This window comes from Cydia amplana, chromosome 9 (assembly GCF_948474715.1).
Source record: "Cydia amplana chromosome 9, ilCydAmpl1.1, whole genome shotgun sequence".
NCBI classification, from domain to species: domain Eukaryota; kingdom Metazoa; phylum Arthropoda; class Insecta; order Lepidoptera; family Tortricidae; genus Cydia; species Cydia amplana.
This window is the reverse complement of record NC_086077.1, coordinates 8473328-8489837: the sequence shown is the minus strand read 5'-3', so window position 1 is coordinate 8489837 and position 16510 is coordinate 8473328. Positions and strand designations below refer to the sequence as shown.

At 54.3% G+C, this 16510-nt stretch overlaps 1 protein-coding gene across 1 annotated transcript in view; it reads left to right on the top strand.

Moving 5' to 3' along the window:
* The window catches only part of LOC134651045 (meiosis regulator and mRNA stability factor 1), a 48292-nt gene that overhangs the window by 13082 nt on the left and 18700 nt on the right, over positions 1–16510 (top strand). Inside the window, exons 9-13 of the mRNA XM_063506025.1 lie at positions 1564–1806; positions 5551–6088; positions 8852–9010; positions 9833–9843; positions 11483–11618. Coding sequence (XP_063362095.1) covers positions 1564–1806; positions 5551–6088; positions 8852–9010; positions 9833–9843; positions 11483–11618 — 1087 coding nt within the window. The remainder of the gene's footprint in view (positions 1–1563; positions 1807–5550; positions 6089–8851; positions 9011–9832; positions 9844–11482; positions 11619–16510) is intronic.

The window sequence follows — 16510 nt, the reverse complement described above, 5'->3', positions numbered from 1 at the left end:
CTTGGAATAAATACTGGAGCCTAAAGGAAATCCTGAAAAGTAATATGAATATGAAAATCAAGAAAAAAGTTATGGATATATGTATTTTACCTTCACTGACTTATGCAAGTCAAACCTGGCTGTTCACTGCAAAAATTAAATCAAAAATAACTACATGCCAGAGAGCGATGGAGAGAAGCCTGCTAAACATAAAAAGAGTTCAAAAAATACCACATATAAATATAAGAGCTGTAACAAAACTAATAGACGCTCTCGAACACGCCAAAACACAAAAATGGAGATGGGCTGGACATGTTGCCAGGCTGTCAGACTCGCGCTGGACCTTGAAAGCTACCACCTGGAAAGGACCTGCAGGCAAACGACGCTCCGGGAAACCTAACAGCCGTTGGACTGATGACATAAATAAAACAGCCGGTATAAACTGGAAAGATATAGCTACAAACAGGGATAGATGGAAGTCCTTGGAGGAGGCCTTCACCCGATGAGGGGTTCTTGTCCACCACAAATAATTAATACTTTGTATATTTATAATATGTGAAAATTGACTTAACAATAACAATAAATAATTCTAATTGACATTATACCTAAAATAAATACTTATAAATAAATGCTAACTTATACTGTTGTAATGAAATGAGTGTAACAAATTGGACTTGAAATAAAAGGCTTTTTTATTTTATTTTATTTATTTATTATGTAGGTATATTTAGAATGTGTTCTTGGAAAGTAGACCCTTTTTTGAGCATTAGTTGATTTAAAAACATTTTATTTTTATCATGAGTCTGTTTTGTTTGACTCTATTCATTAATGCTGTTCAACAAAAATATATCTTAGCTAACGTCATCTAACGTTAAGCTTTGTTAGCGACCAGTTTTCATAATAATTGTGACTCAAAATGTTCGCATGTCATGCCGAATATTCGGTCGCCGAATATACGGTATTCGGCCGAGAGAGGGGCCGAATATTCGGAATTCGGCCAAAACCACTATTGAGGTGTTACAATGTTGTTTTAAAAAACATCCTATATGCGACTTAACGTCATAATGACGTCACCGGCACCAGAGTTTCGCTTTCTGATTACATACAATATTGAGGACTGTTAATCTTCAATATTCCTACAAAAAAACTACAAATCATAAAAATTTGAAAGAATGCCAAGACTGAAATCACCCAGACACCATTGCTCAACAATTGATAAGAATTATTTAAAGAATATAACATAAAACATTGAATTGATTGAAACCTGATGATTGCATTCTGGCTACACGGGATAATTTACATCTCGCCAGCAAATTAACATAGTAGAGAGGCAGCGGTTACATTGTATCCTCATAAGGGGTTTGTCTAATGATAATTTATTTATACATTCGATGTAATAAAATTCACTATAATAACAAGGAAGCTGTTCTAGAAGCATCATTTTGATTGCCACAACTTTGGATACTTTGACGAGTCGGACAGTTAGAACCACATCCTGACCGATTTAGCAGCAGAAGATACATTCATATTCTAGAAAAATGTAGTTATGTGCGGTGTTTTATTACAGTTATTTTTTTTTAACAGGCTCCGCGAACCTGGACCGCTCGGGCTGCTCGTCCAGCAACAGCGGCGACGACAGCCGCGCCCGCGACAGCCAGAGCCGCGCCGCGTCGCCGTGGAACTCGTCGGCCTCGTTCAGCGAGCCCAGCAGCGAGGCCGAGGACTCCACGGCCGAGCTCACCGTCACCAACCTGCCGCCCTTCGACCCGGCCGTCATACAGGCCATGCTCACTAAACTATTCAGCCAGTACGTCCCCGTTGTCAAAGGTGAGTCTATTTTTCTCGTCCAGCAACAGCGGCGACGACAGCCGCGCCCGCGACAGCCAGAGCCGCGCCGCGTCGCCGTGGAACTCGTCGGCCTCGTTCAGCGAGCCCAGCAGCGAGGCCGAGGACTCCACGGCCGAGCTCACCGTCACCAACCTGCCGCCCTTCGACCCGGCCGTCATACAGGCCATGCTCACTAAACTATTCAGCCAGTACGTCCCCGTTGTCAAAGGTGAGTCTATTTTTCTCGTCCAGCAACAGCGGCGACGACAGCCGCGCCCGCGACAGCCAGAGCCGCGCCGCGTCGCCGTGGAACTCGTCGGCCTCGTTCAGCGAGCCCAGCAGCGAGGCCGAGGACTCCACGGCCGAGCTCACCGTCACCAACCTGCCGCCCTTCGACCCGGCCGTCATACAGGCCATGCTCACTAAACTATTCAGCCAGTACGTCCCCGTTGTCAAAGGTGAGTCTATTTTTCTCGTCCAGCAACAGCGGCGACGACAGCCGCGCCCGCGACAGCCAGAGCCGCGCCGCGTCGCCGTGGAACTCGTCGGCCTCGTTCAGCGAGCCCAGCAGCGAGGCCGAGGACTCCACGGCCGAGCTCACCGTCACCAACCTGCCGCCCTTCGACCCGGCCGTCATACAGGCCATGCTCACTAAACTATTCAGCCAGTACGTCCCCGTTGTCAAAGGTGAGTCTATTTTTCTCGTCCAGCAACAGCGGCGACGACAGCCGCGCCCGCGACAGCCAGAGCCGCGCCGCGTCGCCGTGGAACTCGTCGGCCTCGTTCAGCGAGCCCAGCAGCGAGGCCGAGGACTCCACGGCCGAGCTCACCGTCACCAACCTGCCGCCCTTCGACCCGGCCGTCATACAGGCCATGCTCACTAAACTATTCAGCCAGTACGTCCCCGTTGTCAAAGGTGAGTCTATTTTTCTCGTCCAGCAACAGCGGCGACGACAGCCGCGCCCGCGACAGCCAGAGCCGCGCCGCGTCGCCGTGGAACTCGTCGGCCTCGTTCAGCGAGCCCAGCAGCGAGGCCGAGGACTCCACGGCCGAGCTCACCGTCACCAACCTGCCGCCCTTCGACCCGGCCGTCATACAGGCCATGCTCACTAAACTATTCAGCCAGTACGTCCCCGTTGTCAAAGGTGAGTCTATTTTTCTCGTCCAGCAACAGCGGCGACGACAGCCGCGCCCGCGACAGCCAGAGCCGCGCCGCGTCGCCGTGGAACTCGTCGGCCTCGTTCAGCGAGCCCAGCAGCGAGGCCGAGGACTCCACGGCCGAGCTCACCGTCACCAACCTGCCGCCCTTCGACCCGGCCGTCATACAGGCCATGCTCACTAAACTATTCAGCCAGTACGTCCCCGTTGTCAAAGGTGAGTCTATTTTTCTCGTCCAGCAACAGCGGCGACGACAGCCGCGCCCGCGACAGCCAGAGCCGCGCCGCGTCGCCGTGGAACTCGTCGGCCTCGTTCAGCGAGCCCAGCAGCGAGGCCGAGGACTCCACGGCCGAGCTCACCGTCACCAACCTGCCGCCCTTCGACCCGGCCGTCATACAGGCCATGCTCACTAAACTATTCAGCCAGTACGTCCCCGTTGTCAAAGGTGAGTCTATTTTTCTCGTCCAGCAACAGCGGCGACGACAGCCGCGCCCGCGACAGCCAGAGCCGCGCCGCGTCGCCGTGGAACTCGTCGGCCTCGTTCAGCGAGCCCAGCAGCGAGGCCGAGGACTCCACGGCCGAGCTCACCGTCACCAACCTGCCGCCCTTCGACCCGGCCGTCATACAGGCCATGCTCACTAAACTATTCAGCCAGTACGTCCCCGTTGTCAAAGGTGAGTCTATTTTTCTCGTCCAGCAACAGCGGCGACGACAGCCGCGCCCGCGACAGCCAGAGCCGCGCCGCGTCGCCGTGGAACTCGTCGGCCTCGTTCAGCGAGCCCAGCAGCGAGGCCGAGGACTCCACGGCCGAGCTCACCGTCACCAACCTGCCGCCCTTCGACCCGGCCGTCATACAGGCCATGCTCACTAAACTATTCAGCCAGTACGTCCCCGTTGTCAAAGGTGAGTCTATTTTTCTCGTCCAGCAACAGCGGCGACGACAGCCGCGCCCGCGACAGCCAGAGCCGCGCCGCGTCGCCGTGGAACTCGTCGGCCTCGTTCAGCGAGCCCAGCAGCGAGGCCGAGGACTCCACGGCCGAGCTCACCGTCACCAACCTGCCGCCCTTCGACCCGGCCGTCATACAGGCCATGCTCACTAAACTATTCAGCCAGTACGTCCCCGTTGTCAAAGGTGAGTCTATTTTTCTCGTCCAGCAACAGCGGCGACGACAGCCGCGCCCGCGACAGCCAGAGCCGCGCCGCGTCGCCGTGGAACTCGTCGGCCTCGTTCAGCGAGCCCAGCAGCGAGGCCGAGGACTCCACGGCCGAGCTCACCGTCACCAACCTGCCGCCCTTCGACCCGGCCGTCATACAGGCCATGCTCACTAAACTATTCAGCCAGTACGTCCCCGTTGTCAAAGGTGAGTCTATTTTTCTCGTCCAGCAACAGCGGCGACGACAGCCGCGCCCGCGACAGCCAGAGCCGCGCCGCGTCGCCGTGGAACTCGTCGGCCTCGTTCAGCGAGCCCAGCAGCGAGGCCGAGGACTCCACGGCCGAGCTCACCGTCACCAACCTGCCGCCCTTCGACCCGGCCGTCATACAGGCCATGCTCACTAAACTATTCAGCCAGTACGTCCCCGTTGTCAAAGGTGAGTCTATTTTTCTCGTCCAGCAACAGCGGCGACGACAGCCGCGCCCGCGACAGCCACCGTCACCAACCTGCCGCCCTTCGACCCGGCCGTCATACAGGCCATGCTCACTAAACTATTCAGCCAGTACGTCCCCGTTGTCAAAGGTAAGTCTATTTTTTTTCCTGGGATGATTTAGCTTCCTTTTTGATTAAAGTATAATAAAATGTAAAAAATATAAATCTTTCTAATTTTATATTGTAAATACAGACAATAATGTACATAAAGATAAAAGATTTTTTATTTGCAAGAATACTTAATTCTAAAATACATAGGTGTTGTTCTGTTAAGTGGTGTACAGTATTCAGTCGCATAAAACGACATGCAAATTTTACAAAAAATGCTACATAGCATAAATGCATAAATGCTAATTTTACATAGGGTAGGAGCAGTCAAGTCGGCTACTTTTCATTAATAGGCAAAACTAATTGTTACATGAAATTGGTATGAGACAATTGGAATGCAGTCACAATTATTCCACCTCTTTTCTACTGAATTTTAGTGTATATATTTTATAATAATTATAACATATAATAAGCGCTAGTGGCCTAGCGGTAAGAGCGTGCGACTTGCAATTCGGAGGTCGCGGGTTCGAACCCCGGCTCGTACCAATGAGTTTTTCGGAACTTATGTACGAAATATCATTTGATATTTACCAGTCGCTTTTCGGTGAAGGAAAACATCGAGAGGAACCCGGACTAATCCCTAAACGGGCCTAGTTTACCCTCTGGGTTGGAAGGTCAGATGGCAGTCGCTTTCGTAAAAACTAGTGCCCACGCCAATTACTGGGATTAGTTGCCAAGCGGACCCCAGGCTCCCATGAGCCGTGGCAAAATGCCGGGACAACGCGAGGAAGATGATGATAACATATGAAATAATGTTCATCTCATTTTATCAGCGCATTTCCCAAAATTTGATTTTATGTACGATTTTAAACATTTTATTTTTGTTTGATAGTGATGGTGTGGGTGTACAACGACGGCCCCATAGCCACCCTGGTGCTCCGCTCGGAGTGGGACGCGCGGCTGGCCATCGCGCGCGTGCACAAGCGCCGGCTCGACAACGCGTGGAGCGGCCGCCGGCTCGAGCTCGCGCTGGGCCGGCCCTGCGTCGCGCCCAACCAGGACGTGCTGCGCGCCCGGCTGCGCGCCATCCTGCTCGACCACACCAACCACGCCCTGCCCCTGCTCCGGCTGAGGGACGCCTACGCCAGCCGCCATTGCTGTGCGCTAACCACGTCCGACATAGCCCGGCTTAAAGACACCGTTATAATCCACGAAGGCTACGGGCGGCTCGTCCAACTGACGGACCTGACGCCTGTCACGGAGCTGGATATGGAGGAGGCCCCGTGGAAGTGTCACATCCACGGTGGACTGAGCACGGGACACGAGGACGGGAGTAGGATTCTGCAGCCCGTGTTTATGGAGATCTCTGTGCTGGCGAAGAATACTCTAGCGCTGCTGGACAGCCACGGAGGAAAATTGCCTTTATTAAGGTTAGTGTAGGAATTAATTTTTGTATTTTGTCTCTGTCTTTACGCGAGTATATGGTCTAAATGAGGATTCAATAAGAATAGGTGTTCTAGTTATTGTTTACTAGCAACCCGCCCCGGTTTCACACGGGTTAACAGATTATACATAAACCTTCCTCTTGAACCACTCTATCTATTAAAAAAAATCCGTTGCGTAAAGTGTCATTCTATGGAACTTGCTAACTATGTAAACAAACCGGCATATTAAAATTGTCTCTGAATGTCAATTTAATAGTGACTTTTGTTTACAAAGTTAGCAAGTTCCATAGAATGACACTTTAGTTTTAAAGATCTAACTCAGATATTATAAGTTTCTTCTATGGTAAGTATATTGACGAGCAGAGTCGGGTGAGGAGTTAGTGGAAGTTAAACACCTGATGTGTGATAGTATAAGAACATTCTGAACCTTTATTCTCTAAATGCCTATTGTTTTATACACGTTAGGTTGCGCTGACACAAGCAATATGCGTTTATGTCGCAGTAAACCAAAGCGTTACTGCTAAACACGGAAAGTGGACATTTGCCACATTACACCTCCCCCGAAAGTTCCTCTCACCGCCGGGGTGGCAGAAGAAAAAATTTAAACGCATGTTACTTGTTTACAATTTTTTCTGATATCAATAAAAAAATATGTTAATAAATTGTATAGGTATAATGGAAACAATCTTTACTTAACTTGATTTTATGTGTCGTATTAATGTCGTAGTCCTTGTAAAAAAATATCGTTAATAAGAAAATATTATCTTCACTTAAAATGTTATTATCTCTGAAACGTTAAAATATTAATTTACTTCCTTTTCTCATAAAATATAAATCTCCTTCTTTAAAACATTTACCTACTCTTCATCTTTAAAACATTTACTATTCAACTTTAAAACATTTAGAAACAATTGGTATTCAACTTTAAAATATTCACTCTCGCTGTTTATAGTTACGGTATCTCCCATAATTCTGATAATAAAATAAACTAATGCCGTATTAAATGTTAAGCCTTTCACGGACACCTATAAGGTCGACTATGATCAAGGGCATAACTGGGTTGCGCCTCTGTGCGCACCCTTCACCTATCAATGCTATCCATAGCAATTCTTCAATAAACACCTAGGGCATGGTCACCCTTTATCAACTCTATAAAATGGCATATCAGGCCAGGCTGTACGGCTCTGCCTGTACCTAGAGACACAAATACATTAAGACAATAAGTCTCCTACAACTTTCACGGAGGATACTGTATATCACACTATGATCAAGTACGAAGGACTAGTGCTCTAGCTATAAGGTCACATTTTATAAATAAATGTGCCTAAACTCCTTAAAACTTTCAAACTTGTACCGTACTGTAAGCTTTCTATAAAATAAACATTATTATTTAACTTCCAAAATTAAAAAAAAACGATGTAATAAATCAAACTTTCGCTGTATATCAGGTGATCAGTCCGACACGTAGCTAAAGTATCAATCATTACTAAGAAACAATTAAATAATTTTATTGAATTGAGTTGTTAATTATTTAATCGTTATGCGATGTATCAAATTTCATTCATCGCTTATTAAAATATTCTAACTCGCGGCAAAGTCTCGCGGCCTAGTTAAGTTTTCTGTCGACGTGCGCACAACGTGTGGCACGCGCTGCAAATTGCAACATACATGATTGAGGACACTATTCGACACTTTTATATTTAATATTATATTATGACTTCTTATGAAAAATTTTTATGCTCGAAACGAAATTGAGTTTAGCGACAACCTTTAATAATTATGAATGATTTAAATATTACTGTTTTGGAAAATGCTGGCTTTTAGAGAAAAAAAAAATTAAAAAAAATTAATTACATGGTGGGTTAGAGATTACATCCTAGTGCTGCGTGGCTGGCCGTCCTCGGCTTCGTCTTCGTCCGGTCCGGTGCGAGTTCGCGTACGCCATTCTTGCTGCTGCTGGCGTGGCCTGGCGAGCTGGCATTTCCATGTGGCGCTCGCTTGACGCTTCCTATGGCTGGCTCTGCTTACGACGATGTTAGTGGGCCGGGATAACCCTGGACTCCTCTTGAAATGGGCCGGGATAACCCTGGACACCTCTTGATTTGCGAGCCGGGATACCCTGGACAGCGCTCTTCGGTCTTCTTAATTTCTTTTCTTAACGCGGTTTCCGCTTTTTGATGTTGGTTGGTTCTTCTCAGGTTGTTTCTTGATTCTTGATAAGCTGGTTGGTTCTGACTGCGTGGATTGGTGTTGAAAAAGTGGTTCTTCTTTTTTTTTCTTGCTTGATTTTTCCTTCTTTCTTGAGTGTTAGTTCCTTGTTGGTTCACTGGTCTGGGTCGCCATCAGATATTATAGGTTCCTTCTATGGTAAGTATATTGACGAGCAGAGTCGGGTGAGGAGTTAGTGGAAGTTAAACACCTGATGTGTGATAGTATAAGAACATTCTGAACCTTTATTCTCTAAATGCCTATTGTTTTATACACGTTAGGTTGCGCTGACACAAGCAATATGCGTTTATGTCGCAGTAAACCAAAGCGTTACTGCTAAACACGGAAAGTGGACATTTGCCACATTACATAACCATACATACAGACAGGGGGAAGCGACTGTTTTATACTATGTAATGATAGTGATACAAGAAGTTACAGTACAGTGTCACTCGTACAATTAAAGTTTCGTTCATTCCATTCGAGCAAGCTTTCTTAGAACCTAGTACATAATTTGGTTATGACTTGTTCGTATTTCAGTTTCGTGGAATGCTACGAGGCGGCATTTAGTTCATTCTCGTACGACGCGACCCGCGGGGTGCCACTGGAGCTGCTGCTGCACGGCGCCGCGGGCGTCGAGCTGCGCGACGCGCCCTCGCGCCATCTAGTGCGCAAGGAGCCGCAACACGATCTCAGTGAGTCCTGTTCTTACAATGTGGAATGCTACTAGGCGGCATTTAGTTCATTCTCGTACGACGCTACCCGCGGGGTGCCACTGGAGCTGCTGCTGCACGGCGCCGCGGGCGTCGAGCTGCGCGACGCGCCCTCGCGCCATCTAGTGCGCAAGGAGCCGCAACACGATCTCAGTGAGTCCTGTTCTTACAATGTGGAATGCTACTAGGCGGCATTTAGTTCATTCTCGTACGACGCTACCCGCGGGGTGCCACTGGAGCTGCTGCTGCACGGCGCCGCGGGCGTCGAGCTGCGCGACGCGCCCTCGCGCCATCTAGTGCGCAAGGAGCCGCAACACGATCTCAGTGAGTCCTGTTCTTACAATGTGGAATGCTACTAGGCGGCATTTAGTTCATTCTCGTACGACGCTACCCGCGGGGTGCCACTGGAGCTGCTGCTGCACGGCGCCGCGGGCGTGGAGCTGCGCGACGCGCCCTCGCGCCATCTAGTGCGCAAGGAGCCGCAACACGATCTCAGTGAGTCCTGTTCTTACAATGTGGAATGCTACTAGGCGGCATTTAGTTCATTCTCGTACGACGCGACCCGCGGGGTGCCACTGGAGCTGCTGCTGCACGGCGCCGCGGGCGTGGAGCTGCGCGACGCGCCCTCGCGCCATCTAGTGCGCAAGGAGCCGCAACACGATCTCAGTGAGTCCTGTTCTTACAATGTGGAATGCTACTAGGTGGCATTTAGTTCGTTCTCGTACGACGCGACTCGCGGGGTGCCGCTGGAGCTGAGGGCTTACCGCGAAACACGTTCGACGTGTTGCCTCTCTGTCGCACTTGTAAGTTCGTACGTAAGTCTGACAGGGAGGCAACACGTCGAACGTGGTTCGCGGTAGGCCCTCTGCTGCTGCACGGCGCCGCGGGCGTGGAGCTACGCGACGCGCCCTCGCGCCATCTAGTGCGCAAGGAGCCGCAACACGATCTCAGTGAGTCCTGTTCTTACAGTGTATATTTATGTCCTGAAAATTCTTTTCCAAGTGCCACATAATATTCATTTTGTCTGCGGTTTTATTGATTTGGCCGACAAGCCGACTAATCAGTAATCAGTGTGTTTATTGCTATGTGTTAGTGTGTGTGTGTTTATCGGCGCTGGGATGGCCGATTAGTCGGCCGACTAGTCGGCTAGCCGGCCAGATCATTAGTTTCGTCTAAGTTCAGTTCAGATGCACTTAAAAAACAACCGTTTTACTCCTTTCGTCACGCTATTCATCATATTATAGTAAAGCCGGCCACACACACTAGGTTATAACCGATGGTTATGCCTGCACAGTTTACTTACTACATAACTGAACGTGTGTATGACATGACTTCTTGCCTGCGCAAGCAAACTCCTTGCCTGCGCAAGCAAAATTGAAAATATCAAAATTTATATTTTTTGCCTGTCGGTTGTGCTTGCGCACTTCGCTTGCGCAGGCATAACTGAACGTGTGTGGCTGGCAGGCTTGATAGGCTTCAGTTATCCAGTGATTGCCGAGGGGATAGGTCGCAAGTCACTGTGCAACAATGTCGTCTCGCAAACGAAATGCAATTGTAGAGGATTTTTAGTAGATTTTTAGGGTTCCGTAACCAAAGGGTAAAACGGGACCCTATTACTAAGACTCCACTGTCCGCCCGTCCGTCTGTCACTAGGCTGTATCTCATGAAGTATGCTAGTTAGACTGTTGAAATGTTCACAGATGATCTATTTCTGTTGCCTCTAGTACAACAAATACTAAAAAACCGGCCAAGTGCGAGTCGGAGTGGGGCTCCCATGATTTTTTTTTCCGTTTTTATAGATAATGGTACGGTACCCTTCGTGCGCGAGTCCCACTCGCACTTGGCCAGTTTTATTATTTTTTAAGTGTGGAGTGGATTCATGGTTTGTATGCGTGCATGGCTGACGAAATATAAACCTAATAGCGCTATTTCGTCGACGTCAACGACCGCTACCGGTGCCATGATGGTTTGAACTGAGAGTTTGTGCAGGTTTGTCGTTACGTGTGTGTGCCCTATGGAACTCGGTCGTGCCTGTTGGTTTTGCTTGCACAAGCAAAACCGACACGCAAAACCTAGTGTGTGTGGCCAGCTTAACGCTAAAAATAAAAAATAAATCCTAAGGCTATATTTCATTTCATACGACAATCGAACATAAGAAAGCGACCACACGGTCAATAATTCGAACAAAAATTTTCGTCAGCACCCTAAATAGGAATTTGGGTAAAATAGGTGAAAAGCGTATGGTAAATATTTGCTGTTTATTTCTTTTAGCCCTGTTTTTCTGTCACATATAAAGTGCCGAGTAATCGGCAATTTTTGCCGACTAGTCGGCGATTAGTCGGTCAAATGAGGCCGGATAGTCGACTTTCCCGACTAGTCAGTACATCCCTAGGTTTTATTCACTTGAAATTTATAACTTACTTTACACTATAGTATCACAAGTAACTGTCATACCCAGGCTCTAGTTCCCGGTCGAGCGGCGAGCGCGAGCGGCCGCGCACGGCGCCGGCGCTGGAGCCGATGCTGGCGCTGTTCGAGCGCGAGCTGGTGGACCTGCTGCGCGCCGCGCCGCGCTGCTGCATACCCTTCAGCAAGTCAGTACCGTGGTTATTGTATCACTTGTAACTGTCGTACCCAGGCTCTAGTTCCCGGTCGAGCGGCGAGCGCGAGCGGCCGCGCACGGCGCCGGCGCTGGAGCCGATGCTGGCGCTGTTCGAGCGCGAGCTGGTGGACCTGCTGCGCGCCGCGCCGCGCTGCTGCATACCCTTCAGCAAGTCAGTACCGTGGTTATTGTATCACTTGTAACTGTCGTACCCAGGCTCTAGTTCCCGGTCGAGCGGCGAGCGCGAGCGGCCGCGCACGGCGCCGGCGCTGGAGCCGATGCTGGCGCTGTTCGAGCGCGAGCTGGTGGACCTGCTGCGCGCCGCGCCGCGCTGCTGCATACCCTTCAGCAAGTCAGTACCGTGGTTATTGTATCACTTGTAACTGTCGTACCCAGGCTCTAGTTCCCGGTCGAGCGGCGAGCGCGAGCGGCCGCGCACGGCGCCGGCGCTGGAGCCGATGCTGGCGCTGTTCGAGCGCGAGCTGGTGGACCTGCTGCGCGCCGCGCCGCGCTGCTGCATACCCTTCAGCAAGTCAGTACCGTGGTTATTGTATCACTTGTAACTGTCGTACCCAGGCTCTAGTTCCCGGTCGAGCGGCGAGCGCGAGCGGCCGCGCACGGCGCCGGCGCTGGAGCCGATGCTGGCGCTGTTCGAGCGCGAGCTGGTGGACCTGCTGCGCGCCGCGCCGCGCTGCTGCATACCCTTCAGCAAGTCAGTACCGTGGTTATTGTATCACTTGTAACTGTCGTACCCAGGCTCTAGTTCCCGGTCGAGCGGCGAGCGCGAGCGGCCGCGCACGGCGCCGGCGCTGGAGCCGATGCTGGCGCTGTTCGAGCGCGAGCTGGTGGACCTGCTGCGCGCCGCGCCGCGCTGCTGCATACCCTTCAGCAAGTCAGTACCGTGGTTATTGTATCACTTGTAACTGTCGTACCCAGGCTCTAGTTCCCGGTCGAGCGGCGAGCGCGAGCGGCCGCGCACGGCGCCGGCGCTGGAGCCGATGCTGGCGCTGTTCGAGCGCGAGCTGGTGGACCTGCTGCGCGCCGCGCCGCGCTGCTGCATACCCTTCAGCAAGTCAGTACCGTGGTTATTGTATCACTTGTAACTGTCGTACCCAGGCTCTAGTTCCCGGTCGAGCGGCGAGCGCGAGCGGCCGCGCACGGCGCCGGCGCTGGAGCCGATGCTGGCGCTGTTCGAGCGCGAGCTGGTGGACCTGCTGCGCGCCGCGCCGCGCTGCTGCATACCCTTCAGCAAGTCAGTACCGTGGTTATTGTATCACTTGTAACTGTCGTACCCAGGCTCTAGTTCCCGGTCGAGCGGCGAGCGCGAGCGGCCGCGCACGGCGCCGGCGCTGGAGCCGATGCTGGCGCTGTTCGAGCGCGAGCTGGTGGACCTGCTGCGCGCCGCGCCGCGCTGCTGCATACCCTTCAGCAAGTCAGTACCGTGGTTATTGTATCACTTGTAACTGTCGTACCCAGGCTCTAGTTCCCGGTCGAGCGGCGAGCGCGAGCGGCCGCGCACGGCGCCGGCGCTGGAGCCGATGCTGGCGCTGTTCGAGCGCGAGCTGGTGGACCTGCTGCGCGCCGCGCCGCGCTGCTGCATACCCTTCAGCAAGTCAGTACCGTGGTTATTGTATCACTTGTAACTGTCGTACCCAGGCTCTAGTTCCCGGTCGAGCGGCGAGCGCGAGCGGCCGCGCACGGCGCCGGCGCTGGAGCCGATGCTGGCGCTGTTCGAGCGCGAGCTGGTGGACCTGCTGCGCGCCGCGCCGCGCTGCTGCATACCCTTCAGCAAGTCAGTACCGTGGTTATTGTATCACTTGTAACTGTCGTACCCAGGCTCTAGTTCCCGGTCGAGCGGCGAGCGCGAGCGGCCGCGCACGGCGCCGGCGCTGGAGCCGATGCTGGCGCTGTTCGAGCGCGAGCTGGTGGACCTGCTGCGCGCCGCGCCGCGCTGCTGCATACCCTTCAGCAAGTCAGTACCGTGGTTATTGTATCACTTGTAACTGTCGTACCCAGGCTCTAGTTCCCGGTCGAGCGGCGAGCGCGAGCGGCCGCGCACGGCGCCGGCGCTGGAGCCGATGCTGGCGCTGTTCGAGCGCGAGCTGGTGGACCTGCTGCGCGCCGCGCCGCGCTGCTGCATACCCTTCAGCAAGTCAGTACCGTGGTTATTGTATCACTTGTAACTGTCGTACCCAGGCTCTAGTTCCCGGTCGAGCGGCGAGCGCGAGCGGCCGCGCACGGCGCCGGCGCTGGAGCCGATGCTGGCGCTGTTCGAGCGCGAGCTGGTGGACCTGCTGCGCGCCGCGCCGCGCTGCTGCATACCCTTCAGCAAGTCAGTACCGTGGTTATTGTATCACTTGTAACTGTCGTACCCAGGCTCTAGTTCCCGGTCGAGCGGCGAGCGCGAGCGGCCGCGCACGGCGCCGGCGCTGGAGCCGATGCTGGCGCTGTTCGAGCGCGAGCTGGTGGACCTGCTGCGCGCCGCGCCGCGCTGCTGCATACCCTTCAGCAAGTCAGTACCGTGGTTATTGTATCACTTGTAACTGTCGTACCCAGGCTCTAGTTCCCGGTCGAGCGGCGAGCGCGAGCGGCCGCGCACGGCGCCGGCGCTGGAGCCGATGCTGGCGCTGTTCGAGCGCGAGCTGGTGGACCTGCTGCGCGCCGCGCCGCGCTGCTGCATACCCTTCAGCAAGTCAGTACCGTGGTTATTGTATCACTTGTAACTGTCGTACCCAGGCTCTAGTTCCCGGTCGAGCGGCGAGCGCGAGCGGCCGCGCACGGCGCCGGCGCTGGAGCCGATGCTGGCGCTGTTCGAGCGCGAGCTGGTGGACCTGCTGCGCGCCGCGCCGCGCTGCTGCATACCCTTCAGCAAGTCAGTACCGTGGTTATTGTATCACTTGTAACTGTCGTACCCAGGCTCTAGTTCCCGGTCGAGCGGCGAGCGCGAGCGGCCGCGCACGGCGCCGGCGCTGGAGCCGATGCTGGCGCTGTTCGAGCGCGAGCTGGTGGACCTGCTGCGCGCCGCGCCGCGCTGCTGCATACCCTTCAGCAAGTCAGTACCGTGGTTATTGTATCACTTGTAACTGTCGTACCCAGGCTCTAGTTCCCGGTCGAGCGGCGAGCGCGAGCGGCCGCGCACGGCGCCGGCGCTGGAGCCGATGCTGGCGCTGTTCGAGCGCGAGCTGGTGGACCTGCTGCGCGCCGCGCCGCGCTGCTGCATACCCTTCAGCAAGTCAGTACCGTGGTTATTGTATCACTTGTAACTGTCGTACCCAGGCTCTAGTTCCCGGTCGAGCGGCGAGCGCGAGCGGCCGCGCACGGCGCCGGCGCTGGAGCCGATGCTGGCGCTGTTCGAGCGCGAGCTGGTGGACCTGCTGCGCGCCGCGCCGCGCTGCTGCATACCCTTCAGCAAGTCAGTACCGTGGTTATTGTATCACTTGTAACTGTCGTACCCAGGCTCTAGTTCCCGGTCGAGCGGCGAGCGCGAGCGGCCGCGCACGGCGCCGGCGCTGGAGCCGATGCTGGCGCTGTTCGAGCGCGAGCTGGTGGACCTGCTGCGCGCCGCGCCGCGCTGCTGCATACCCTTCAGCAAGTCAGTACCGTGGTTATTGTATCACTTGTAACTGTCGTACCCAGGCTCTAGTTCCCGGTCGAGCGGCGAGCGCGAGCGGCCGCGCACGGCGCCGGCGCTGGAGCCGATGCTGGCGCTGTTCGAGCGCGAGCTGGTGGACCTGCTGCGCGCCGCGCCGCGCTGCTGCATACCCTTCAGCAAGTCAGTACCGTGGTTATTGTATCACTTGTAACTGTCGTACCCAGGCTCTAGTTCCCGGTCGAGCGGCGAGCGCGAGCGGCCGCGCACGGCGCCGGCGCTGGAGCCGATGCTGGCGCTGTTCGAGCGCGAGCTGGTGGACCTGCTGCGCGCCGCGCCGCGCTGCTGCATACCCTTCAGCAAGTCAGTACCGTGGTTATTGTATCACTTGTAACTGTCGTACCCAGGCTCTAGTTCCCGGTCGAGCGGCGAGCGCGAGCGGCCGCGCACGGCGCCGGCGCTGGAGCCGATGCTGGCGCTGTTCGAGCGCGAGCTGGTGGACCTGCTGCGCGCCGCGCCGCGCTGCTGCATACCCTTCAGCAAGTCAGTACCGTGGTTATTGTATCACTTGTAACTGTCGTACCCAGGCTCTAGTTCCCGGTCGAGCGGCGAGCGCGAGCGGCCGCGCACGGCGCCGGCGCTGGAGCCGATGCTGGCGCTGTTCGAGCGCGAGCTGGTGGACCTGCTGCGCGCCGCGCCGCGCTGCTGCATACCCTTCAGCAAGTCAGTACCGTGGTTATTGTATCACTTGTAACTGTCGTACCCAGGCTCTAGTTCCCGGTCGAGCGGCGAGCGCGAGCGGCCGCGCACGGCGCCGGCGCTGGAGCCGATGCTGGCGCTGTTCGAGCGCGAGCTGGTGGACCTGCTGCGCGCCGCGCCGCGCTGCTGCATACCCTTCAGCAAGTCAGTACCGTGGTTATTGTATCACTTGTAACTGTCGTACCCAGGCTCTAGTTCCCGGTCGAGCGGCGAGCGCGAGCGGCCGCGCACGGCGCCGGCGCTGGAGCCGATGCTGGCGCTGTTCGAGCGCGAGCTGGTGGACCTGCTGCGCGCCGCGCCGCGCTGCTGCATACCCTTCAGCAAGTCAGTACCGTGGTTATTGTATCACTTGTAACTGTCGTACCCAGGCTCTAGTTCCCGGTCGAGCGGCGAGCGCGAGCGGCCGCGCACGGCGCCGGCGCTGGAGCCGATGCTGGCGCTGTTCGAGCGCGAGCTGGTGGACCTGCTGCGCGCCGCGCCGCGCTGCTGCATACCCTTCAGCAAGTCAGTACCGTGGTTATTGTATCACTTGTAAC